General features: G+C 35.7%; 2 protein-coding genes across 12 annotated transcripts in view; one reads left to right on the forward strand and one right to left on the reverse strand.

Moving 5' to 3' along the window:
- LOC136843763 (calnexin-like) overlaps nucleotides 1–15,130 on the forward strand; it is a 107,460-nt gene extending 92,330 nt beyond the window's left edge. For all 11 annotated transcript variants that reach the window (XM_067112435.1, XM_067112430.1, XM_067112434.1 and 8 more), the window contains 2 exons: nucleotides 11,334–11,561; nucleotides 11,706–15,130. In XM_067112435.1, the coding sequence (XP_066968536.1) occupies nucleotides 11,334–11,561; nucleotides 11,706–11,756 (279 nt within the window). In that variant the 3' untranslated portion in view covers nucleotides 11,757–15,130. The remainder of the gene's footprint in view (nucleotides 1–11,333; nucleotides 11,562–11,705) is intronic.
- Nucleotides 15,131–17,487: 2,357 nt separating this feature from the next.
- Chc (clathrin heavy chain) overlaps nucleotides 17,488–27,270 on the reverse strand; it is a 73,552-nt gene continuing 63,769 nt past the window's right edge. Inside the window, exons 19-25 of the mRNA XM_067112428.1 lie at nucleotides 27,065–27,210; nucleotides 26,609–26,903; nucleotides 26,357–26,506; nucleotides 26,062–26,193; nucleotides 25,647–25,928; nucleotides 19,888–20,185; nucleotides 17,488–19,526 (exon numbers count right to left, since the gene is read on the reverse strand). Coding sequence (XP_066968529.1) covers nucleotides 19,402–19,526; nucleotides 19,888–20,185; nucleotides 25,647–25,928; nucleotides 26,062–26,193; nucleotides 26,357–26,506; nucleotides 26,609–26,903; nucleotides 27,065–27,210 — 1,428 coding nt within the window. The 3' untranslated portion in view covers nucleotides 17,488–19,401. The remainder of the gene's footprint in view (nucleotides 19,527–19,887; nucleotides 20,186–25,646; nucleotides 25,929–26,061; nucleotides 26,194–26,356; nucleotides 26,507–26,608; nucleotides 26,904–27,064; nucleotides 27,211–27,270) is intronic.

Below are 27,270 nucleotides of genomic sequence, written 5' to 3' on the forward strand. Positions count from 1 at the left end.
TTGAAATATTTTCATATAAATCACGATAACTGCCAAAATTTCAAGCTTCGGTCAACTTTAACTCGACCGAAATGGTAAAAAAACGCAATTATAAGCTAAAACTCTTACATTCTAGTAATATTCAATCGTTTACCTTCATTTTGCAACAAACTGGAAGTCTCTAACACAATATTTCGATTTATGGTGAATTTCTGAAAAAAAAAAAAACTTTTTTCCTTACATCTGTGCGCGGTAACTCGGCCGAACATCTCGGAAATTCTTTCATCACGTTGTCGTAATGTTTGCATCTTTTTACATTAGTCGTTACATAAACTTTTATATATGAAAATGTGCGCAATTTCATGTAGAATACAAGAGAAAATAGCTCATGGTTGTAGCCTTTATCAGTTTTGAAATATTTTCACATAAATCACGATAACTGCCAAAATTTCAACCTTTGGTCAACTTTAACTCGACTGAAATGGTAAAAAAACGCAATTGTAAGCTAAAACTCTTACATTCTAGTAATATTCAATCGTTTACCTTCATTTTGCAATAAATTGGAAGTCTCTAGCACAATATTTCGATTTATGGTGAATTTTTGAAAAAAACATTTTCCTTACGTCTGCGCGGTAACTCGGCCGAACATCTCAGAAATTCTTTCGTCACGTTGTCATAATATTTGCACAGTTTTATATTAGTCGTTACATAAAGTTTTATATATGAAAATGTGCGCAATTTCATGTACAATACAACAGAAAATAACTCATGGTTGTAGCTTTTATCAGTTTTGAAATATTTTCATATAAATCACGATAAATAGAAAAAATATGACTTTCGGTCAACTTTAACTCGACCGAAATGGTCGAAAACTGCAATTGTAAGCTAAAACACTTACAGTCTAGTGATATTCAATCAATTAGCTTCATTTTTCAACAAACGGGAAGTCTCTAGCACAATATTTCGATATATGGTGAATTTTTGAAAAACATTATTTTACGTTTGTGTATTATGAATTCATGCATCATTTTGTGATAATATTTTCTCTGTGTTGCTTTGATCGTTTTACAATTTGTTATATACCAAAATCATCGCAATTTAGTGTACAATTCAAAGAAAAACAAAATAACCCGTTAGTTTTAACCGTTTTGCTCACAGTGGGATTTGTATAAAATTATATATGAAATTTTTTTTGGCACTGTCATATATTTCAATATTTATATATGATAATGATATTTTTTCCCATTTCTGATGGTTGCATACTAAACTTCAGGCAATGAAAAAAAAATGAGCCAAAAATGAACTCTTGATCTTAAAAACTAAGTGTGCTGTGATTTTTTGAAAAAAACTTTTTTTTCCGCTAAGGAGCTAACTCGCCGAACGCCGCCGGCATATGGGAGACGTTTTTGTAAATAGAGGCTCGGCGTTTAAGGGTTAACTGGCAAGTAGTGGACAACTGGCGTACAAGTGATCACACACACACCTGTTTAGTGTTGAATGACCTTGTAGGTCCCAGTGCTTGTCCATTGGCCTGAATTTGATAATCCAATTCCAGTCATGTATGTATTTTAATTAATACCAACAATGATTCACCAGTACAGATCACTGAGGTGGATTCTTGAAAAAGCTGACTGTCAAAAATTTCAGGAGTTGAGTGATGTTGGAGGAGATGCAGGAGAGTTCCAAACAATAGATGATGCTATTGACCTTTTGGATGGAACTCTTCATACAGCTGGCAAAAACTACATCTCCAAATCTTTAGGTATATTCCAACGATGACCAATTCCTTCCTTGGTGGTCATCAGAACTACAGGTGTTGTATAGATTAAGAAGGATGATATTGACCAGGTGCCTTAGACAATGCACAGAAGAAATGTAATCACATACAAAAAATGCAGAGCCCAGTTTTGTATGGCAGTTAAAGCTGCTAAACATAAATCATGGTCATCTTTTGTATCCTCCATCAACAGTAGTACTTCATCTGCAGTTTGGAGGAAAATTAGAAAAATAGCTGAGAAATTGACACCAAATCCACCTCCTGTATTAATAGTAAAGGATAAGTTTATAACCAGTACTTTGGATGAACATTTTTCCAGTGTGTCAAGCAAGCCTCAGACCATTCCAGAGTATCATTATTGAGAAAGGGAAGAACAAAATTTAGTAGACTTTACAACAAATAAAATGGAGTCCTATAATCAACCCTTCACTGAAGAGAATATGATTAGGCCCTCTCAACTTGTAATGATACTGCCCTAGGCTCTGATGAGATTCCATATGCATTGTTGAAACATGTATCATCCAACACAATCCAGCACAAAAAACTTTTAAGTATTATTAATAGAATATGGCAAGAATACATTTATCCAACTGTGTGGTAACTGCGTATAATTTTATAGTTTTTAAAACCAGACAAGGACAAATTTTCAGCAGCTAGGTATTGCCCAATTTCATTGACATGTCTATGTAAAATTATGGAGATGGTCAATGCAAGGTTGATATAGTACTTGAGAAAAAAAGGCATTTTATCACCAACCCAGTGCAGTTTTAGGATGATGGATTCAACAACAGACATATTAATACATGTGGAGTCTGTTTCTAAAGCATTTGCTAGTGAACAACACCATGTCAGTGTTTCTTTTTTTTTCTTTTTCCTTGAAAAGTCATACAATATCACCTGGAGGCATGGAATTCTTAGAACTATTCAATGATTCTGGACTGAGAGGGGAATTACCATGATTTATTCAAGCTTTTCTGGCCCATTGCTTTATCCAGGTTAAGGGTGGGAATACTTTATTTAATTGAAAATGCCAGGAAGAAGGGGTTCCCTAAGGGAGTGTGTTGAGTGTAACATTTGCTCTTGCTGTACTCTCTTTGTGGGTGACTTCTCCATGTTCTTCATACTCTCATACTCTTTTTTGTGGCTGACTTCTCCACATCTTACAAGCTGGAGTGAGAATGTCAGTATTGGCAAGAAAAACTTCAACTTGCAATTTACAAAATCATCAGGTGGGCTGATATGAATGGAAAAGTTTTCCTCTAGCAAAACAGTCATAATGCACTTTTGCCATATTAACACTTTCCTGTCCAGTTGACGTAATATTACGCAATATCACCCTACCCCCCTTCTTTTCTGACTGACGTAATTTTACGTAAAATTTACCAACATTTTTCGTACGTGTGGTAGGGGTAAATTTTTTTTATTTTCGGACAGTTGGTGGTTTCCATAGGCTAAAGCATACCTTGGACCGTGTAACTCAGGCATCAATACACCAGGCAAGCAGTTCCTATACTGCGCATGCGCAAATCCCTGGCATAGTAAATTTCTAACAATGAAATCAGCTGATCCTACCCACGCTTCTCTCTCATATCTTATTTTTTTTTTCATAAAATGTAGGATTACATTATTGGAAACACAGTTTCGTACCCTCTTTTTCTATAAATTTTTATAGTTCCTCTACTGTGCATGCGCAAATCCCTGGCGTAGTAAAATTCTCACAATGACATCAGCTGATCCCACCCACGCAGGCCTGGCAGGCCACACTTCTGTCAGAGACTATGCGTACGAGGTTGGGTAAACACGTGTGGCTGTTTACATACAGTGACGTCAATCAAGAACAGTTTCCAACATGATTTCGCAAAGATTTTACGGTAAAACTAGCGGAAAACGCGTTAGTGCATCACATAAGAGACGTCTGGATTTTAGGCAGGGCTCTGAATCTCATTTTTCATTAATATATATATCGATATTTAGAGAATTTTGTTGGCTTTCTCATAAAAAATAATTAATTCGCTAACTGTTATAGCTTTTGAGCTACGAATGATAATGTTGACAGCGGTAACATTTTTTTTCGTTTCGAACAGCTTATAATGTCAAAATGAAACTGTTGCCGTTACCAAAGCCATTTTTCTTGACTCTCACTTTGTTCCTGAACCTTTCCTCTGCATTTTTGTATATTTACAAAGTAATTTCTATGAAAAATATCCGAGATAGGGCTCTTAAAAAAAAAATGTCTAGCGATAATTCTCACCGTATGCCGGGCAGCGAACTCTGTTTCTTACCCTATTTTCTATCAATTTTTCACCAACTGGGCTTATTCGTTTTTCATTCTTTTATAGGTCAATATTTAGAGAATTTTGTTGGCTTTCTCATAAAAAAATAATTAATTCGCCAAACTCTTATAGTTTTTGAGCTACGAGCAATAATGTTGACAACGGTAACTTTTTTTCGTTGATCAACTTATAACGTCAAAATGATACTGTTGCCATTACCAAAGCCATTTTTCTTAACTCCCTTTATTCTTCAACTTTTCCTCTACATTTTCGTATATTTACAAAGTAATTTCTATGAAAAATAACCGAGATAGGGCTCTTCAAAAAAGATTTTTTTGTAGCGATAATTCTCACCATACGCTGGGAAGAGCGCTCTGTTTCTTACCCTCTTTTGTATAAATTTTTTCACCAACTGGACTTATTCGTTTTTCATTGTTTTATATGTCAATATTTAGAGAATTGTGTTGGCTTTCTCATAAAAAATAATTCATTCGCCTAACTCTTATAGCTTTTGAGCTACGAACGATAATGTTGACAACGGTAACATTTTTTTTCGTTTATCAATTTATAACGTCAAAATGAAACTGTTGCCGTTACCAAAGCCATTTTTCTTGACTTTCCCTTTATTCTTCAACTTTTCCTCTACATTTTCGTATATTTACAAAGTAATTTCTATGAAAAATAACCGAGGTAGGGCTCTTCAAAAAAAATTGTTTCTAGCGATAATTCTCACCATAGGCCGGGCAGAGCGCTCTGTTTCTCACCCTCTTTTCTATCAATTTTTTCACCAACTGGACTTATTCGTTTTCCATTGTTTTATATGTCAATATTTAGGGAATTTTGTTGGCTTTCTCATAAAAAATAATGAATTCGTCTGACTTTCATAATTTTTGGGTTACGAACGAAAATATAAAAATAAGTAAAGAATTTTTTTTTTCCGTTAAAAAACTAATTTTTTCGTATTTAGAGGGTGAGACTCTTATTCTGACTATTCTACCATAAAATATAAACATTTAGAAAAAAAGGACAGCAAAATGAACGTTGTTGGCATAAAATTTCTATTTTTGCTGAATTTTCAAAATAATTATTTTTTCGCACTATCGAGTGCTCCCAGACACATTGGGACTCATGTACCCTCAGTGATGTGATAACTAAACAGATAGGAAAGTGTTAAAGGAGTGCATCCAGACCCTGATGTCTATATTAAAGGTCGGCAGATTCATTGTGTACAGGAGACTCTTTCTGGGGATTAATATTTTACTAAATATTAATGTGGGCTAACCATTTTAAAATTTTGAAAAGTAATTACTTTAATACTTGGAGCATTTTAAAAGTTTTGACTCATTCTTCTTGGGGTGCAGATCATAAAACATGTTTGAAATTATACAAATCACTTGTTGTATATAAGCTTTTGTATGGTAGCGAGATAATCTTATCAGCTACTCCCAACTGGCTGAAGATCCTAGATTCCATACACCTTGCTGGAGTGACAATAGCTACAGGGGCTTTTAATTCACCACCAATACCCAGTCTCCTGGTCAATGCTGTGGGGCTCCCTCTAGATCTCCATTACCAGTCCTCCCTCGTAAAGCATTGGTATAGGCTGAAAAGAATTCCAAAGCCTTTGGGTTTAAAACTGCTAATAATGAGAAGTATTTTAGATATTACGAGGCATACACTAACGCTCCTCAGCCTTGTTAATTTAGGGTCAAACTGTTGTTAAGGAATCTTATTTTAATCGGCAGTGAAGTCCTTCCTTTCAGGATATCAATAATCCTCCATGGACTGTGCCAGAAGTACAATTTTAAAAATATTTTAAAGGTTTTAAATTAATGTAACAGAGGCTGAGGGACATTAGGATTCTAATTTTATCTTTGCCGTTGGCTCAAAATATTAATGCTGGCTTTGGATTTGGAGTTTTTTTGTGGTTTTAAATTAATGTAACAGAGGCTGAGGAACATTGGGATTCTAATTTTATCTTCACCGGTGGCTCAAAATACTAGTGCTGGGGGGTGCCTCCTCAAAAAAACTCAATTTTTACAGCAAGAGTTGTATGGCATTTTAACAGCTATAGAAAAAATAGTAATGGTGGTTGAGGGGAATTTCATTAGTTTCTGACTTTAGAAGTGCTTTGCAAGCACTTGGTGTTTTTCACTGTCAACCCTTTGATTTTAAAAATTTGTCAGTTGATCCATATGACTGGAAGCAGTGGATTAAAAATATAATTTTTCTGGGTCCCAGCACATGTGGGAGTCAGTGGCAGTCATGAGGCTGATAGAATAGCAAAACAGGCAGCAGATGAGCCACTTCCAAGGGGAAATCCAATTTTGTTTAAAGATTTTTTCCCTCATTAAAGCTTCGGTACGAGGCACCAGGCAAGACTGTTGGAACTTGACAAGTTCAAACAAAATGAAAGAATTACATGTTATATCCATTTGGTATATCCCCTTGAAAGTATGGGGATATGCCTAGATGGTAAACAGTATTATAATATTATGCCGATTACGCATAATACATACTCGCTTAACCCATACATGTTTGATGAATAATGATCACTAGCCTTTTTGCTGAGATGCCTGGTTCCCTTGACTGTGAATCATTTGCTGGTTGAGGTCCCCAGTCTTGGGGATCTGAGGAATCGATATCTCTCTGGGCGCGTGGTGGAGGTGGCAGGTTTACCCTAGCTAGGATTTTTGGAGAGGATGTTATATATGATGCCAGTGGCATTTTTAGCTTTATTTCAGAAGCTGGTCTCCTGGAAGAAATCTATCTTAATTTTGTTTCTATATTTTTATAATGAACTCTAAATGGTTTTAAATTGGATGTATATTTATTTGTAGTTTTTTAGGGAATGATAATGGCGTCGATGACCCTGATATTCAAGATGCCAGGTAATCTCTAATTATTCATTTACTCATTCTGCCTCTAAAGACCAGAGCTGCTTGAATTTTAAGAACCTGATCCCCTTCACTTTCAAGGACCGGTCATTTGACAACTAAAGTTTTGAGCCCCCTTATTTCTTTTGGCTCTATAGGCTGCTCGCCTAGAACTTGAGCTATTTTACTGTTGATTGATCCTGACTCCACAGATTCAACCTGTGCCATTTTAAGGAACTAGATTTAAAAGCCAACCTTCTCAATTTACTCAGTTTTAGACATGGAGACCTCCCGTAAATTCACTGATAGGTAATCTATGAGCAGATTGCTTCTCTGCCATAATGAGGATCTTTGGAGGCCAGGAAAGCCAGTATAAATCTACTGCAGTACTTACAGAAGCACCCATGATTTTGAATGGCAGAATTGGACTTCCTGCGGCTATGTCTTCCTATCTTGTCAAGGGCTCATCTGCTTCATCCACCCTCGTAAATTGTGATTCAAACCCTGTAATGCTCTCCAGTCCCAGACAAGAAAGCCATTATGCAGGACACGTTCCAAAGATATGTGTTCCCCCGTTCAGCCAGATCAGAAGGTTGATCAACAGGTGCTTCATTTCCCAAGGGGTACGGATGGTATTAGTAGCCCCAAAGTGGCCTCAAGCTGAGTGGTATGCAGACCTTTTACATCTTCTGGTAGACATCCCAAGATGCCTTCCCATAACACCAGATCTGCTAAAACAAGAACACAGTGGCAGGATACATCAATCAGCAGATGCCCTCCAACTTCACAGATGGAGACTTTCGAGCAACTCCTCAGAAAGAAAGGTTTTTCTAGAAAAGTTGCAAGAGTCATTGCCAGCTTGGTTAAAGAATCCTCCCTCACACTCTACAAAGGAAAGTGGGCAGTCTTCCTGGATTGGTGCAGTAAGAGGTATTTACATCCCTTGAAAACAACTAGAAGGAATGTAGCTGATTTCGTTCTCTCTCTCTGAGTCATGAGAAAAACCTCTCCGTTGTGGCTGTTAAAGGCTATAGGGCCGCCCTCTCCCAAGTGTTTAAAGCGAGGGACATAGAATTCTTGACGTCTTGGGAAATTTCAGATATGATAAAACATTTTGAGAAAAGTTGTTTTCCCCGAACTTTGAAACCACCTGATTGGAATGTAACCAAAGTTTTGACCTCCTTAACTAAGTCCCCTTATGAACCTATCAAGACTGCGTCAGAAAGGGACTTTACTTTAAAGACAGTGTTCCTCCTAGCTTTGGCATCAGCTAAAAGAGTAGGTGAGATTATTGCACTCTCATATGAAGGACAAAAATGGGTTTTAAATTTCTTCCAGACTTCATCGCAAAAACTTGGAACCCTTTGTCACATGACCCAAGGTTTGATGGCTTCTCCATTCCCTCCCTTAAGGATTTTGTGGATAACGATCGAGAGGAAATGTTGCTATGCCCAATACATGCTGTTAAAATCCACCTCAAGTGCTCAACGTAGACTGTATATTAGTACAGGCTGCATTAAGATCTTTGCACCGGAGTTTGGAACAGACAAACTACCTTCACATCTTTTTACTTGAAAGATGTCACACATAAATACCTGACACTTTCTCCTTGGGTCTGGTGGTGGCAACTCAGCAAGTGGTGTGGTGGATGAGGACTCAGCTTTGTTTGGATTACATAGAGCAGTCCCTTCTTCGTAACACCACTTGGCTCCAGCATGTGATGTTCATGGAGTAGGAAATTCTAGCTACGTTGGAAAGAGCTACCACAGTATCTCCGTCACATTGCTTAGATGTTCATGAAGGGCCTTGCAAAGAGTGGGTATTATTCCTTTGAACATTGTTTCTTCTTGTAGCTTTTCTTGCTACTTGTGGTTTTTTCTGGAGAGATCTTCCTCCCTCCTCTCTATGAGTCTCCTAGTCACAGGATGTTGTGGGGTTGTATCAGTATCAGAACAAATGACAAATTAAACAGAAATTTGTATTTTTCCTAACATTCAAACCAACAACATCATGTGATTTTAGTTTCCCTCCTTTTGCCTCCCCTCTCATCCAATCGCTCTCTTATGTCCTCCTTCGGCAAATGTATGGCACAGTGCCACTCCAGCTATTCACAATTGAGGATGCTGGTCCTGCGTACGCCTTAAGTAGTTAGTCCTACTCTTTAAAGTGAGTCTATCAGCTGTCTATGCATGCTTGCCTAAGAATACTTCTAATCACATGATGTTGTGGGTTTGTATGTTAGGAAAAATAAAAATCTCTGTTTAATGTCATTTTTTATGTAACATTATTTTCATTGTCCCCTCCCCTCCCTTTAATCTTCAGATGGCAGATTGCACAGGAGGCACAGAAGAATGAATAGTGCTGCTGTAGTTGGCTGGCACATACTCAGTGGAGTTTCTTATTTCAAACCTTTTTGAGTTACTGTGGCTGGGTGTTTTGCACAGAATGTGGGTATTAGTAATAAATGTGTTTTTATAAAATGACAAATTTTTAAAGTAATTTGTTTTTTCCTAACATACAAACCTGACGTCTTTACATATGGGGGGTAACTTTCAGCGAGCTGGAAATCCAGCCATTAAACTTGTGCAAGATGGTTATGGGAACAGTTACCGATGGTAGGGGCGGGAGTACCACCCACCATGTCGGAGTGCATTCAATTCTGTGCAGTCTTCGGCCCAGGTAAGAGAATGAGGGATGGTAAGAGGTGGGCCCTTTATGTAAAAACCTCAGGTTTGTATGTTAGGAAAAATACAAGTTACTTTAATAAAAATTTGGTCTTTACATACGGGAGACTTACTTTTGGAGGAAGGGTTCAGAGTAAATCTCTGAACTGATTGGTAGTTCTGCTCACTTAGGTACTCTCTCTCTGGTCATGAAAGAGCAAAGGAAGGATACCATACCTCTGATCTATTGAATAAGAGAGACATTCAATTGTCAGACTTCTGGGCATTTTGAATTAAAGGAATGTAATATCCTTGATTCGAAAATGTTTGGATGAACCCCCAGTGTTGGAGACTATAAAGCTAAGAATAACCAACGGGTTTGCTCATGGTCAGTCCCTCTCTCCCCTTGCTAGGGAGAAGGAAGGATTTGCATCTACTAATCCAAATAGAGCTAGATTATATATAGGATACTCAGTCATCTAGATCACCTGCATGCACGCCAGTCCAGCATGTGACAGCTTGTTCATTGTTCCTCTGCCCACTGGAAGAGGAAGGAAGACAGGAGAAAGGGAGGAGGCCAGTCCCACACACATCGCCTCCTAGCAGCCGCACACCTTAGGCGAGATGCAACCTGTCCCTCAAGAGCTGGGCAAACTACATGACTTGTTGAGCATCCACCATAGGATCCAAAGAAAAACAGTCCAAGGATCTGTGGGCAACGTCCCAAGGTAAAAGGAGATGAATGTGATCTGCATATGATTACATTCCATCTTAGTACTCGACTAATGGGTTCTTCTGAATGCAATGGACAGACCAATGCCCCTGGCCTCGGAAGATCTGGTCCAAAACGTACTGATGTCCACCAAGAAGTTACGGGGTACGCTCATTTGATCATCTCACTCATCGCTTTCAAAACATGTAGAATGATGAGAGGTGTGCTTTATTCAAAAGGTGTGAGAATACAGAACAGAACACCTCCAGCTTCAAGTCGAGAAAGAAGGACTTTGCTCAACCTTCTTCAGAGGTTGAACAAATTTCTGGAAGTCAAGCTGCCCAGATCAACTGTCCTTATCCTGACTTCAGCGAATAAATGTTGTAGTTACATCCATTTTGCTTGGGATGTCAGTTAGTCACTGTATTGAATGTTCTGTCTGCTCATGTACTTGAACTAGCAGATGAAAGGACACTAGGACCTTCTGTTGACCATGGCACTACCGTGGTGTCGTTGCCATCACACCGAGGAGTGTCTATGTAGGATCATGAAACTCTTGAAAGTCCAAAAAGAACTGCGCTTAAGTTCCAAGAAAGGAAGTGTAGGAGCCTGCTGCCCTGGTCAATGTTCCTAACAGTACAATTCCTTCCCATTTGAAGTGAGATTCTGTGATTTTGTATAAACAATTAAATTATTTTTTACAAGTCAATTACATATTTATTCCCAGTGTTATAGGCTAGTAGCAAAAAGAATTTACCAGGTTGTTAGGTGAGAACCAGTTGATATGACCACACATGCGGTACTTGCATACCACAGTAGTATACTTTTTATAATAGAGAATTTATTTTTGGAACATTTCCTGGCAAAATGTTCACTATAAGAAATGAATTTGTATTGAAAAGAAAATTATTTGCTTTTAAAAATTGACATTGTGTGAACTACAGGACAACATTGTCAGCCAAAGTTATTGTTGTCACATGGTAACTTCTGTTGATTAGTGTTATGTACTGATGTGAATAGTCTAATTTATATTTTACATATTGTTGTACATAGGATTCTAAAGATGAGAAAGAAGCTGCTTTACGAAAGAAGACAGATGAACCAACAGATGATGATCCAGTACCAGAGGGTGCAGATGATGGCAATGATGATAAAGAAGCTGGTGATGATGATGGTGCTGCTGGACTTTCAGAAGGAGAGAAGGATGGAGATGATGAAAGGGATGAGGGTGAAGATGAAGAGGATGCTGAAGATGATGAGGAAGATAAATCTGAAAAAGAAGTAAGGGCACAATGGTTTTCTTTATCATTCTTTCTTGGTGGTGTTATGTATAGTACCTGTAATTTTATTATTATAATGAAGAGCAGTAAATGCTATTGTAGATTTATAAATAATAATTACTGTATTGTGCTTTTTCATTCGCAGGATACTCTCACCCGAACATCACCAAGACTTCGTAAGTCACGGAAAGATTAGGATGCAAGACATTAACAGGGCATGTGTTATTTGGCTGTTTGGAAATTGAATATGGGAGCAAGTAGGTTAAACTGGTAATGACATTGCAGTAAATTGATGTTGATGTATATTTGCATTGAAATCTTGAGGCCTTATGATATCAGTTAGTACAGTTTTAAGGGAAGTTATCTTGATTGTGAATAAGTACTTATTCAAAAGCTAATTGTTATTAATTTGATAAGTACTATGGAGTGATTTCTTTACATGATTTTATGAAATCTCTCAAGGTGAGAGGTGATGGAATTTCTTTCATCAGTATGTGCATTTTCAGTATGAAATTATACAAATTTTCTATTGAAAATATATGAGCATACGTTTATGGTACAGTAGCCTATAGATATAATCTAGATAGCTTCATCAGATGCTTGTAATGGAACCATATACCATTTTTATTTATTAGTAATGTACAGCTTTTTTTCTTTATTTGAATTCTTTCATATACTTACCACAGTAGTCTCCCTTTATGGAAAACATTTTCCATGTTAATGTACAGTATTTGTATATTTGCCAAAAATTTATATAATATAATACATAATAATGCAAAGAAGGAAGAAATAATCATAACCTTACTCCTAAAACTAGTCATTTTTCTGTAGTTGCAGAATAATTGTGAGAGATCAACATTCCAAGAACTGTTAACTAAAGTGCAGAGGGAAATATTTGGTTCAGCTAACTTCTTAGCTGTGTTGAAATTGTTGATCTAGAAAGTGCAATCTTTCTCCTGTTTTAACATCATTTGTTTTTATTAAGGAATAAGCTTAAAGACATAATCACAAATGAAAGTAAAGCATGACTGCCCAAAGTGTTTACACAAATTTTGAGCTGGTTTAAAGCTTTGATTTTGTATCCCTGACATGTAATGCGTGTAATATACATAGCTATTATGGATTTAATTAAAACTCTTCAAAGCAGTGTGAAGGTAACTTAGATGTCTTTGATAAATGCTATATTTTTATGGTAGTCATGCATTTGGTTGTCAAGGTTTTTGCTTTGTAGTGAATGATTCATGTAATGCAGCTCACTTGATAGTGTAATAATCTCAGAAAAAGCCAGGGTTAATTTATATGGTCACTTTTTAGTGTGTTGTTAAAAGTATTAGTTGTAAGGTCATGTCCAGTTAAATATTGTTACTCTAGATAAAAATGGAAACAATTGTATTTTCATATTTCAGGTTTGAAGATACTTCTTTCTGAACAAGGGTGTTTTTATTATCTAAATCTTTTAAAAATTCTTTGATAGTAAATATTAAAATCTACTTAGTTTTATTACTGTATTCATGGTTAGCCTTACAGATGTGTTGATTAGCTCTGTAGTCAGGTTGAACCATGACAGTATTTTACTTATGATTTACACAAAGTTATCAATTGTCAGACTTACTTGCTTGTAAGTAGTTACCATAAAGTCTATATTTTTAGACTAATTAATGCAGTGTTTCTTGTTTTATATATTTTGTAGTATATCTATGATAGAATATTTCTGTAATTAGTGTATCATTATTTCTGTATTCCAATATCTCGCATACTTTTTAGGGAAATGTTTGGAAGTTAATGCGTAATTTCATAGTTTCTCCTTTTTGGAACTGAATGGCAGGTACAGGAGTTAATTTATTATGTAAGATTGTTTGTGGCATATATATTCCATGATAAGCCATGTTGCATTACATGATTATTTAAAGATTTGGCATCAGTCTCTAGACTCCATGATGATGATGATGAAAACTCTGCTTTTGTTATGTTACTTGAGGACTAATTTTTGTGTTAATTTAATTTTCATTGTATAACTGCTAGATCTGTATTTCATAGTACTAGGTCAAGTGAATTTTATGTTGTATGTGTGGCAGTGATAATCTTCATATATGGAAACATATTTTATAACCTATGTTCTTAGAGGAGAGCTACACTTGTCTCATGGTTTTGTGGGTGTTGTCATAATTTTCAGGTTTAGTTGTCTGTAAAGGTTATCCACGGTAATTTTTTCCTTGGCTGCTGTCAGCATGTGCAGCAAATATCACATCACACTTCACTCACTTGCAAACAACTTTTAGTGACCTAAGGTTTTTTTTTTATGAACCTGTCTTTACTTCCTCTGGAGCTGGTTAGTCTCTACCATTTTTTTTTTTTTTTTTTTAATTTAACAGACAGGGAACTTAGGACAGACTTTTCTCTTTCACCATTAGTGTGTGTCAGTTTTTTTGAGAGTATCTGAAAGCTGTGCTTGGGTGTCCACTAATGAAAATACAACTCTCAACAAGTGGAATGCTTCTGTTACAGCTTGCTGTTGCATTTGAGGCCCTTCAAATAGCCACCTTGTGAGGAAGATATGTTCTTGAATTTATGTAATTTTATACCTATTTTTAGTGCTAATATACAGAAATGTCATATTAAGTTTTAAACATTAAGTTTCCATATAGTGCTGTGCTCTGTATTATGACAGTATAGCACAGCAAATCATGCAGTTAATCATGTAATTATTAAAAAGGATCTACACTGCAGATTTGATAATTTATTATACTACTTTGGCAGGAAATGAAATTTGATATAGATGAATACCCATCGTTCTTATCAGCTAGTGTGTTTGTAAAATTTTTACCTTACAAAAATTGAACAACACATCGCAAAAACAGTTATCTTTTTCTTATTCAGTAGGTTTAGAAGTGTAGAGTTTGTTAGGTTTGCTTTTTGTGAAAATGAAAATTATTCATAAACGAAATATTTCATTTTTGACACTAGCAGCAGATTATGGAATGTAGCAAGTAGAACATGGAAAAAGTAAAGTCTTCATTTACTTGGTAAAAACTTTCACCAAATTTCTCCCAACAGTTGTGAACATTAATACTTTAACTTTCACTAAATTTCTCCCAATAGTTGTGGACATTATAGTTACAGGAAGTTTTTGCAAGAGTTGAAATTGTTCTTGTGTATAATGCCACAGCATAAGGTCAAGAAAATTTTGCGTTTTGTGTTTGATTGCTGTTGTATACGGAAGTTGAAATTGTTTATGGTCACAGAAAACCTGAAATAGTTGCATATCACTTCAATTAAATCATTCACATTTTTGTTAGATGCTGTAGAATTTACTTATCCAAATATCCATTAGTTGTAAGGCACTTGCAATTCCTTAGTTAAGTTCGGCAAATCTTGCCAAGAAATAAAGCATAAACTAGTACTGTGGAAGGTGAGAAATTTGTGAAAAACAGGTATGAAAGTTGCAATCATTTTTTTCCAGTCCTTCAATCATGCATATGTTCATCATTTTGATAAAGTAGACTATTGCTAAGTTGTAAACATTTGTTATGAATTGTGGTGTAGAAAATAAAGACATTTTATAATCCTGAATTGCTCATTGAATCACAACCCCTCTTTCACTCCTACATCACTATATGATTGGTACTATTGGCTGTTTTTGTATGACTACACTACTATATAACGAAAAATTATCAGCATAGTAATTTTAGCTGTGCACGGTTCTCATGTTCCTCATAAAATTAGTGTAACTGTTAACCCTTAAACGCCGACTGGACGTATCATAAGTCGACTAAAATTGTCTGTTGGGTGACGAGTGGACGTACCGTACGTCGACTACAAAACATTTCAACCTTCGGTCAACTTTGACTCGACCAAATGGTTGAAAAACGCAAATGTAAGCTAAAACTCTTACATTCTAGTAATATTCAATCATTTACCTTCATTTTGCAACAAATTGGAAGTCTCTAGCACAATATTTCGATTTATGGTGAAATTTTGAAAAAAACTTTACGTCCGCGCGGTGTAACTCTGCCGAAAATTTCAGAAATTCTTTCGTCATTTTCTCGTGATGTTTACACTGTTTTTATATTAGCCGTTACATAAAGTTTTATACTGTGTATGAAAATGTGCGCAATTTCATGTAAAATACAACCAAAAACAACCCATGGTTGTAGCTTTTATCAGTTTTGAAATATTTTCATATAAATCACGATAAGTGCCAAAATTTCGACCTTCGGTCAACTTTGACTCTACCGAAATGCTTGAAAAATGCAATTGTAAGCTAAAAATCTTACATTCTAGTAATATTCAGTCATGTACCTTCATTTTGCAACAAATTGGAAGTCTAGCACAATATTTCGATTTATGGTGAATTTTAAAAAAACTTTTCCCTTACGTCCGCGTGTGGTAACTCAGCCGAACATCTCAAATTCTTTCGTCATTGTGTCGTAATGTTTGCACCGTTTTATATTAGTCGTTACATAAAGTTTTATATATGAAAATGTGTGCAATTTCATGTAGAATACAACAAAAAATAACTCATGGTTGTGGCTTCTATCAGTTTTGAAATATTTTCATATAAATCACGATAAGTGCCAAAATTTCAACCTTCGGTCAACTTTGACTCTACCGAAATGTTTGAAAAATGCAATTGTAAGCTAAAACTCTTACATCCTAGTAATATTCAATCGTTTACCTTCATTTTGCAACAAATTGGAAGTCTTTAGCACAATATTTCAATTTATGGTGAATTTTTGAAAAAAAACCTTTTCCTTACGTCCACGCGGTAACTCAGCTGAACATCTCAGAAATTCTTTTGTCACTTTGTCATAATGTTTGCACTGTTTTATATTAGTCGTTACATAAATTTTTATATATGAAAAAGTGTGCAATTTCATGTAGAATACAACAAAAAATAACTCATGGTTGTAGCTTTTATCAGTTTTGAAATATTTTCGTATAAATCACAATAGAAAAAATTCTACCTTCTGTCAACTTTAACTAGACTGAAATGGTCGAAAACTGCAATTGTAAGCTAAAACACTTACAGTCTAGTAATATTCAATCAATTACCTTCATTTTGCAACAAATGGAAAGTCTAGCACAATATTTCGATTTATGGCGAATTTTTGAAACTTTTTTTTTCTTTACATGCGCGCGTTACGAATTCATGCATCATTTTGTGATAATATCTTCTGTTGCTTTGATAGTTTTACAATTTGTTATATACCAAAATCATTGCAATTTAGTGTACAATACAAAGAAAAAAAAATAACTAGCTTTAACTGTTTTGCTCACAGCGCAATTTGTATACAATTATATATGGTTTTTTTTCGTGCTGTCATATATTTCAATAATATTGATAGAATTTTTTTTTAATTTCTGATGGTTGCATACTAAACTTCAGGCAATGACAAAAAAAAGGAAAACTTCAGGCAATGACAAAAAAAAAGAAAAATAAAAAAAAGCCAAAAATGAACTCTTAATCTTAAAAACTATGCGTGCTGTGATTTTTTGAAAAAACTTTTTTTCCGCTTCGGCGCTAACCCCCGAACGCCGCCGGCATACGACAGACACTTTTGTAAATAGAGGCTCGGCGTTTAAGGGTTAATTGCACTTGCATACGTTAGTCAGCAATCATAAGACAATTAAATTGTTAGATTTCCAAATTTCTTCCACTTGAGATTACAAATGTAGAATAGAATGCCATTAAGTGCGCTCTGAAATTTAAAATTAGGCATAATATTAACTTGCTAGCAAACTGAAGTAAATAACAGATATTCATGTCTGGTAAAGGAAAACACTCCATGCAAACATGCAAATTCAAATGTTTCATGCTTACCTTTCAAATATCTGACCTTTTCATCATTTTCTTCAGTCAAAGTGCTTAACTGCAAATGCTACTATGAATGTTCAGCTTCTTTCTAAAGGGCAAAATAAAATGGTAGTCATGTGGGAGGTGTTTATTTAAATTTGACATGTAGCCACAGTACATCTGCTCTAAGTTAGAGGCATCAGCCACTGGGGAGTCAACAGTTGTCTCCTGAAGCCTGATGAAGATGGCACTTGCTGGCTCCATCACCAAGGAAATGTACATGCTATTTCTTACAAAGAAATACATTAAAACTCTCAAATCCTAACTTAAAAATAAAATTACTATCCTCAATAACAATTAATAAAATACAATGAATATCTATATCAGCAGTTTTTAAATACTGCCCAAAGGGCAAATGATCCTATTATTAAATATTAAAGAAAAATAATCCAACATTTCCATGGTACTTTCAGACAAAAATGAAAAAAAAAAAAATGAGTGGAGGTGATAGAGAAGAATGCATAGTACAGTACCAGAGTTCTAAACAGTCATACATAGCCATGGAGTCATACCATGGAAAAAGTGCTGTACGGAAAAAATTTCATACAACAGATTTGAGGAACTGACAAAATAGGCCAATCCCTGAATTTGACCACAAAACAATGGAAATTGTCAAAATAATTTTTCAATGAAACAAGCAAACTGTCTAAGTTCCGTTCAACAAAAATTTCCTCCTCCTCCCAATGCCTCTATCATAGTGCCAGCTATCAATAATCCATAATTCACATCTTGAATGGGGGAAGGGTGAAAATTATCAAAACTAAAAATTGCCATGCACTCAAAGCAAGCATCATGGCATTATGAGTTCTTGATAACTAGCAACAATGTTATTTACTTTGTCAACAAGGTTTACTCATCCAAAGGTTTGTCTATAAATATAAAGCTGCTCCACCCATATCAATTTGGTGACAATCTATTCTCTAATGAACAACCATTTAGATATTTTGAACACATTCTAGTGGCCTTTGGAAAGTATCACCTCACTGATTAACAATCATGATGTAGACTGTAAAGCCGCCGCCTTCTCTTTTCCTGTCTGAAGGCACACAATGGACAAAGCTTTTTCCACTTTCAATCTCCATTTGTTCAGACTTGAAGATGAGATTCTGGGAAGTTGCCCATCACATAGGTTTAGGAATGGTTCGATAAAGCAATCCAGTATCTCATCCTCTAGTCTAAAAAAAAAAAAAAAATCAAAGTTTACACATTGCAAAAACTTTTTATAACTTATTATGTCTTATATTTGAATCTATATATACATACTGTAATTCAGCTTCGTAATTCTTACAGAATCAATGTCTCTACACCAGAAACCAATTATAAATCAGAAGAGGAATAGGCAAAAAATGCTACATCACATTCAGCAGGAATCGCCACAGGAAAAACTATATACAATGAAAAAGCATTTACATGGGCTTATACCTCCACATTCAGACAAGTTCCTTAACATAAAAAAATTAACCATGTGAGGCAGCATGTCTTCCCCACACCTCCACAAATTTCTCAAAGGAAAAAAATTCTGTTAATAGACATTACTGAATAAACAGGAGGACAATCTGCAGAAGAGTAGCAGCCAGGTCTCTGAACCTGAATGCCTCGTAAATCTCACTCGCTCGTCCTTTCACTATCACACACTATAAGCTTATTTCTTTGCTCTTTACCAAACAACTCGGCCATTTACACTCGTAAACTTACAGATTCCTCTACGTAGAATTTGGACACATATCCATGCGGATAAGTCAACTTCGTTTTTACAGTATTTGTGTAACTTACATTAGTCTATGAGGCTCATTATTAGTCAAGCCTGCAGCTTTGAGGAAACAAGTTAACACTTATTCTGAAACCAACCTTTTATGAAAAAAAAAATGACTGGTATGAACAGTTTTTGGATGTAGCAATTTGCCCTACTAATAACTCTACGCACTTTTGTCTTATGAAAACAAACCTGAAAACTTTACACTGGCGTGGGAATGGCGGTGATAATTGCTTACATGCTGTAGCCTTGGTACGAGGGCATGCCAGCACCGTAGTTAATATTGTTAGCGTATCCAGCGTTGGGGTAGCCTGGTCCCATCATGCCCGGGCCAGCTGTGATCATAAGCTGGGGCTCACCTGCAAGGGACACACACCTTTGGAGCATTGGCATTATGTGTGAAATGTTTAAAACAGTGACAGAATGCATTCATGCTACACCAAAGAAAAAATCTTGACATGAAAGTATAAGAGGAGTACAAGAGATATGACTTTAGTTAAGGAGTGTGTAGTACTAAGTTACACTTTTACATGTATAATGAAAAAATTAATACATGTATAATGAAAAAATTAAAAGTAAATTAATCTAATGAGGAAACATGAAGAAAAAAATGCATGAACACTCAAAAAAATAATTTACCAATTAGAAAAAAGGGTGATTATCAAGCAATAGAGCAAAGAAGTATAAAAATCAAACAGCCAGTGTAAAGGATTTACTCACCAATCATATTCATAGGTTTGCTTTCATGAGTTTCATTTTCACTTCTATTTCTTTCGACTTCTTCTAATTTATTAACCTTTGTGACATACTCCCTCATCACATTAATTAAATATGGCATAGCAAAGTCCATAATGTTATGACGCCAGGACAACTCCAAAATAACATCTGGATGCAGAAGATCATAGCAATGGAAGAGACATGCTGCAAAGCAGTCAAAGTTGCCATTCTCCAGGAACCAAGAGATGAGTTCTTCAGCTGTATCAGAGTTCTTGCTCTCTGCAGCATATTCCATGGCATCCTGTTGAGACAAAATCATATGAGTGAAGTTTACATAGTGATCTGGAATTTACTACTTCCCTTTACATTGAAATATACCAACTTAAAAAATTACAGCAATTCCTTGCAAAACTGTCACCCTACAGGGCCTCAAAAACTACGAGTTATATGTGATTCTTAGACACCTGGTACTGTGCTACCAATACAAGAAATGACCCATGTATTTCAAATTAGTCGACTTACTAGAATAGGTGTGGTCACGTATCAACAATGAAAAAATGTACAGTCTTAGTTAAGCCGAGAGATAGAAAGACATGTTTTTGTGATGACTGGGACTAAAAATTGAAAAAAATTATTTCAAGACTACATGCTCAACTTCTCAATGCATAATTCAAAAAAAAAATTAGAAACACTACACCTGGTGGTCTTCAAGAATCTTCATATTTTAACTACCCAAATTAAATTCAATGGCATTCTGAGAAAATGAATAGTGTATTACTTTATCGTGGTAAACGTTGCCTTGTACATGAGGTAAAATAAAGTGAATAAATGTTTTTATATTTTGTTAAAACACACTTCATACCATATGACCAATTAACTATTTAGAAAAAATTTCAAGGTTCCTTGTAAAATCTAAACATGAAATAGAAACCTATTATTTAAATCACCTCAAGTTTATTACATAAACATAAAACTTAATTTTCAAGCAAATGCAAAATAATTTTGCAAATCATAAGAGAGTACTCTTATTTTTCTAAACTTCTGCCAAATCCATTTAATTGTTGTAGTTGTGTTCTGATTGACATACACTGCTTTCATGGAATTATTTCTCCTTTCATGACTTTCTACTCAAATTTTGCTGATAACAAAAACTGATCATAAAGTGGTTTCAGTTTTGATAAAGGGTGGTTAAATTTATTTTCATAATTTGGTCATCTCTGAGAGGTCAAGATCTTAGGTTCCAGGTCTTTCCTTTAAATGATCCAATTTATGGTAGCCTCTGTTCCTGTAGCATCACTTCCTCCTGACCACAATGGACTTACTTTCTGCTGTTATTGGGCAAACATTTTGGGACACTTGTTTGTGGCCCTGGTAATGAAACTGTGATATATTTAATGGCCTCGGCAATCTCTGAGATGATTTGATACAAACTTTGATTTGTTTGCTATTGTTCAGTGTGTTGGAGTCAGAGGACACAAGGTTATATACACATTTACCTTTGTAATTGACTACATGGATCCTTGTCTCAATTCAGTTTACATTACATGGGAATATGTAATTGTACTATGGGCTAATTGACTAAAGCTGTCATTTTATGGAGAGTTTGTATGTGGTGAACTCAAGTCTATTTCACCCCTAATAAACACTTTTATTTTTCACACCAGTCATAAAAATTGTATTAACTTGCATTTTACCTTGAAAATGTCTTCTGAGGTTACAATATGCCCCTGTCCAAGACCATCTCCACCATCATCTGAATTGCAAAGCAAGGTTGAAGTATCAGTACTGTAATGGTTATGACTGCCCATGAGATACCTTAATGTGTTCTTGCCAGACCAGTGGCAGCAAATATTCTATAAGATCCAAAGGGTGGTTTCACAATTTTCTTTTTTTTTTAATAAATGTCACTACCAGGAAGGTGCTGGTCTTATCTTACTGTCTCCCATGGACCAGCCCTGAGAGCTGAATTTATCAGCAGTGGTCTGGTTAAGCTACTTAATAATAGTCTCCTATGTAGGTGCACTCGTAGGAATGGTTCTTCTAGGAAGGTTTCCTGCTCCGTAAGTGGTAGAAATGAATCCTCCACGAAGCCGACACTTATCAATCAGTGCCAGGTGACAAGAGGTTCTTGTACAAGCCTCTTATATGCTTCCCACAGGTCATTCCAGTAGTGCAACCCTCTGATATAAGACTTTTCTCCAAAAGCACTAAAGAACTTAAGAGGGCCATAGGTATGGGGCCTTGGGTCCTCGGTGTCCTTGGCAATGGTCTACCTCTCCTTTCTGTAGATGAATATTATGCCCAAAACATCAAAAAGTTGCAAGCTCTCAATGCAGATATTAAGTCTATATTGACAAAGAAGACAACTGGAGAACAAGAGATGCTGGAGTTTTACACCTTTTTGTAATTTTGAAGGGTTAAGGAAGCAGATGGTCAACTATAGATGTAAGCCAGGTCTACAAGTTCCTTTGTTTGACCTGTTTCAGGATGAAAAAAGTCTGTAAGGAGGTTGATAACAAAAGAAATTTCTGGACCCTGGATCCCCAAGATGCCTAATTCCACATTTCTACTTATCCATCCTTGAAGTTGAGGATTTCATGTCCTCTGCTTCAGCCTGTCGATAACACTGCACATTTTCAGGAGAAATTTGGCAACTGATCTTAACATTCTGGAACACCCCAGACATTATCCTGATCACTTAATCATGATTTCACAAGATCTTTGCCAGGATGATGCAAACTGCTCCAATTTGGCTACAGCAAGTTGTTCACATACCTGGGCTGTACACAACCCTAGGGTGTTTCTATTAAGAAATTTCTGAAGCACCCCACTATCAAAAGTTCTAAGATGGGCTGGACTTAGTTTTTTTTGTTTTCATATGTGAAGGTTATCCAGAGAAAAATCACTGAGGCTTTTTAGACTGTGCAGCAGATGCAACTGCAATAATGTACAGAACTTTAATAACTAACCTTTACCAGTGGGCAGTTTGCTGGTTGATGATAAGTGCCTCTAACTCTGTAACTGCCGACTTCATCTTTCTCCATTAGCAAATGATATTGTCCTTACCAGGGATTACAAGGTACAGAGCAGCTTCAATTGTCTACAGTCATCACGGTATGGTTTCAAGAGCTATTCATGATATTTCAGACCTGAAATTTTGGTCAGTAGCCCCAAGCATTTCTGTGAAACCTGGTGTTCTGGTTTTAAGATGCCTGGGGGTATGGCATTCACATGAACCTTTACTGTATTAAAAATCACCAACTCTAAACGTTTAATAGTCAAAGCAGTTGTCCTCACCCTAGTCTATGAGCCTCATGCAAGGTATTGGAAATGTCACCCACAAGAAGAACTGACCATTTATTGGGCTCTCCTTCACCATGGATTTCATCGCCAAAACAATCTTTCAGTTCTCCATAAACGATGGTTTCTCCTTATGTCTAGTTCTTCTACAAGTAAAATATTGTATGTCCCAAGAAGGAATTTAAGTTTTCTGTAAAATACATTATAATTCTACTCCTTTACACAGGTCAAAAGTTAGAAAACCTCTCAAGAATACCATCTAATTAAGGATCTGCCAGGTTATCACATGGACCTATCCTGATGTGTAAGATGTTATAACAGTAATAAGGTTAATGCAAACAAGGTCTGCTCTTTCCTAATCTCTGGCCCCTAGCACCATTTAGAACTTGCTGCTGTTCTGTGAGCAGAAGAATGTACAGTAGATGCTATTCTACTTTCACCATATTCTATTTGAGGCTCAAAACACTTGGATGTATTTTTGTTGGGGCCAATTGCTACAGCAGACCATGTTACTACTGAGATGGAAATGTATTTTCATCAGCTATTAACTTTTGCCGATTTTCATTTCTTGCATTCTTATGAGGTGAAGCAAGCTATCTGGGGTATGTATCTTCTTGCCTCATGTTGCTGGTGACAGCTATTGACTAAATGCTTGAATATGTTTAGCATGTTCAGAGCTGTCACAACTTACATTCTTCAATCCTCCACATAACTTACAATTCCTGAGCTGTACCTGGTAGGTTACAGCTCCTTTGTCCTCCTAAACAGTTATTTATACATGAGACTAATGGGGTTTATGATGAAACATTTTTACTATTAAACAATGTTTTTCTACAAACCCAATAATCATAAATATCCTTATTTCATGCAAAAATTTCCCAACCTAACCAACATGATAGGCATCTGGCTCAATCTGCAGCTTTGATCTCCCTGGATTGCACTTTCCACTTTTAGCAGTGTCATTCATTTCCACTCATCCATTCACTCATGTGTTTTCTACATAGTTTTGTCCTGTGAGTTAGTGGGTTATTCTACTTAATTTTTGCTGTAAGTTTTATTTTGATTCATGCGGATTTCTTGTTCATCAATCTTGCTGGAAATTCAATCTTAACCCTTACTGGACGGGCATGATCATGTGAGGTGGTAAAACATGTTTTGACTGAATGGCAGGCTACCCCTTAAGAGTATAAATAGTGCGTGCTATAATATAATAAATGTTGTGTGCCATCCACTTAGGATGAATTTTGCGGGAAAAATGTTCGTATCACTTCAGTGGGCCATAAATGACTTACAGCAACTGTAGTAACTCACTATGGGAGTGACATAGATCAGTATGCCTTGAAATTTCTAGGGGTATGTACTGCCTCTCCATAGTCCAGGATGTCCTTTTCTTTATATGCTCATAAATATACACAGGGATTGCTGTCGGTTTTAGTTCTTATCTTTTATGATAGTATGTCAACTATTATTGTAATTTTGCAAAAAAAAGTGCAATGAAATATTACAAAAAACACATATACCTCACAAAAAGGTACTGCATCTCCCCATCTCAGTAAATCTCATAAATATTTTACAATAAATATACTCAACTTGTTACTGATTTTAGGTCTTATCTGTTATGATACTGTGTAGGCTATAATTATAATTTTACAAAATAAAATAAATTATTAGAAAAACATGTATAGCTCTGTAAAATTAGAGTGTCTTGGAAAAAGAGGCCCAGCACAGGGATGTAAATATTCACTTTCAACTTCCCGTGGAAGGGACAGAAAACTTTTTAGGATTTTTTTTCTTACACCAAGTGCATTTGTATATCTTCCTCTTTCCACTGAAGTGTTTTTTCTTAAATTGGCCAGCCTTAAAGTCTGCCCTGTCTGGGGGTGTGCTTAATACATGTTTAGCCCATCCCTTAAGGGTTAAGTATCATGGGACTTCGTCACATAGTGACTATTAACACAGAATTCCAATAATGTTCACAACCTTCAACCAAACACAGTTTTTCATACAGGCCCATTAACTGCAGAAGAGAGCTCCTCCTTCCCCATGATCGAACTTAAGGAACATAGAGAAGGCATACACAAGATTTAGAATGACCAATAATGGTCACTAATCATCAACAACATTAACCTTTACCATTTTCTTTTGGTTGAAAAAAAAAAAATAAAACTACAACCAAGAACCAAAAAGCACTACAGTATACAGGTATCCAATTTTACTATTCTGTGCTACCAACCCTGTGTTTTTTTAATTCGGGATAAAAATTATAGATAAAAACACTTGGGAGAGATATACAAAAACAGATAGAAAAAAAATCACAGCAGTTAAGTGTTGGAAAGAAAAAGAAGCATTGCCACAGTATAGAACATTAAGTACCACAGAATGCATCCTTATCAGTACAGAATGTATGGTTATCCAAAAATACTTAAATTTCAATCATCTAATCAACAACTGAAGAAAATTACCTTAAACAGCTTATCTTTCTTGCATAATTCCACTGACTGCTTCCATCTATTGTTGCCTTTGTACAAATATGCTGCAATGCGGCGGAATTCAATTAAATCGTGCTTCTCTAAGGACTGTGCAAGTGCAATGTTGTCGAAATGGTCAAATGCATCAATTGAAGTTCTCAAGCCTGTATAATCTTCCTCTTCTATAAGTAAAGAATTCAGAGCTTCATTGATAGCCTTGTTGTTTAAGGACTGCACCGACCTTAAGTAACCTTTGACCAGTTTCAAGTGATCAACCTGAAAGGAATTTGCACAAGTATTTATCAAATCTGTAACTAGAAATGAATTTATAAACACTACTAACTACTATGTCAAGTCAAATGCAAATTCTTCATGGACAACTTAAATTGCCAGAACTGCCATAACTTACCTTTGAGAAGAAATTGACAGCTCTAGTATGATCCATTCTTGGTGATAGGACCATCAGTAGGTCATTCAAGAGCATCGGCTTGTAATCCAAATAAAACTGGATGGCTTTATAGTATAATTCGATATTGGCAACCTGTAAAAAGAGATGAGAATAAAAAAAAATTACCAAATTTATGGATATCATGAGAATAAAAAGAAAATAAATAAAATTATGGGCAAACATCTTTGTAAAATATTTCATAAAATATTTCAATCACTCTACCCTTGATCCTAAAAAAAACATTTAAATGACTTACTCTGGTGATAACATCTTTGAAATGTGATTCCCTCCATGCCTCTGTTGGATGTGCCATCATCGTTAAGACTGCATTATCATACTCTTCATATTTATCGTACAAGAACACCAACTCAGCCCATAGATGTGCATGCTCTGCTGCCCGTAATACCTTTAAAAATATTTACATAGTTTGAAGTGAGATAAAAAATTACTTCATCCACTACCATATTTCAACAGTTAACACACTTGATTCACTAAACTCAAATCTCACCTTTGGAATGTTAACTCTGGACCAGAAGAGCTCGAGATGCTCCCTCATCTTCTCTGGCTTGTACTTTGAATAAAGGATGGCTAGTTCTGTAAACATACCCATATGTGCACGCTCTAGTCCTAGGGCAGCCTCTAGTAAATTAATAAGTTCATCGAAATACCCACGATCCTGATAGTAATTAATAAGGTCTTCTAATTCATCAGCATGAACAACTATGTGAAGGCCACAGTTCTGAGCAAGACGGAACTGTTCATTGTCAACACAAGCAAAGCAAACCTCCTTCCACGTTCTAGTACTGTGTGAAAAAATAAAATCCCTCAGTTTTACAGATTATTCAGCAATTTTTCTGCTACTATGATTATTTTTCTTAAAAAAAAAACCATGTCTTGATTGTATAACAAATTAAATTTCTATTAGCATGTAGGAACTTCAAAGTAAATTTGAATAAATCATTACCTGTTAGCTTTACGGGCAGATTCTACAGCACCCTGGAACTCTTTAAGGTGGACGAGTGTGATGGCTAATCTTGCAAAGTTACTAACATTATTGTACAAGAGTTTGGCTGCATCGTACATGCCATCATCAAAACAACGGTCACCAATCTGGTTAAAGAAAAATTATAGTTCACAAAGTTATTCTACTCTTTTCTGATAATCTATAAA

Source organism: Macrobrachium rosenbergii, chromosome 12, assembly GCF_040412425.1.
Source record: "Macrobrachium rosenbergii isolate ZJJX-2024 chromosome 12, ASM4041242v1, whole genome shotgun sequence".
Classification (NCBI taxonomy): Eukaryota; Metazoa; Arthropoda; class Malacostraca; order Decapoda; family Palaemonidae; genus Macrobrachium; species Macrobrachium rosenbergii.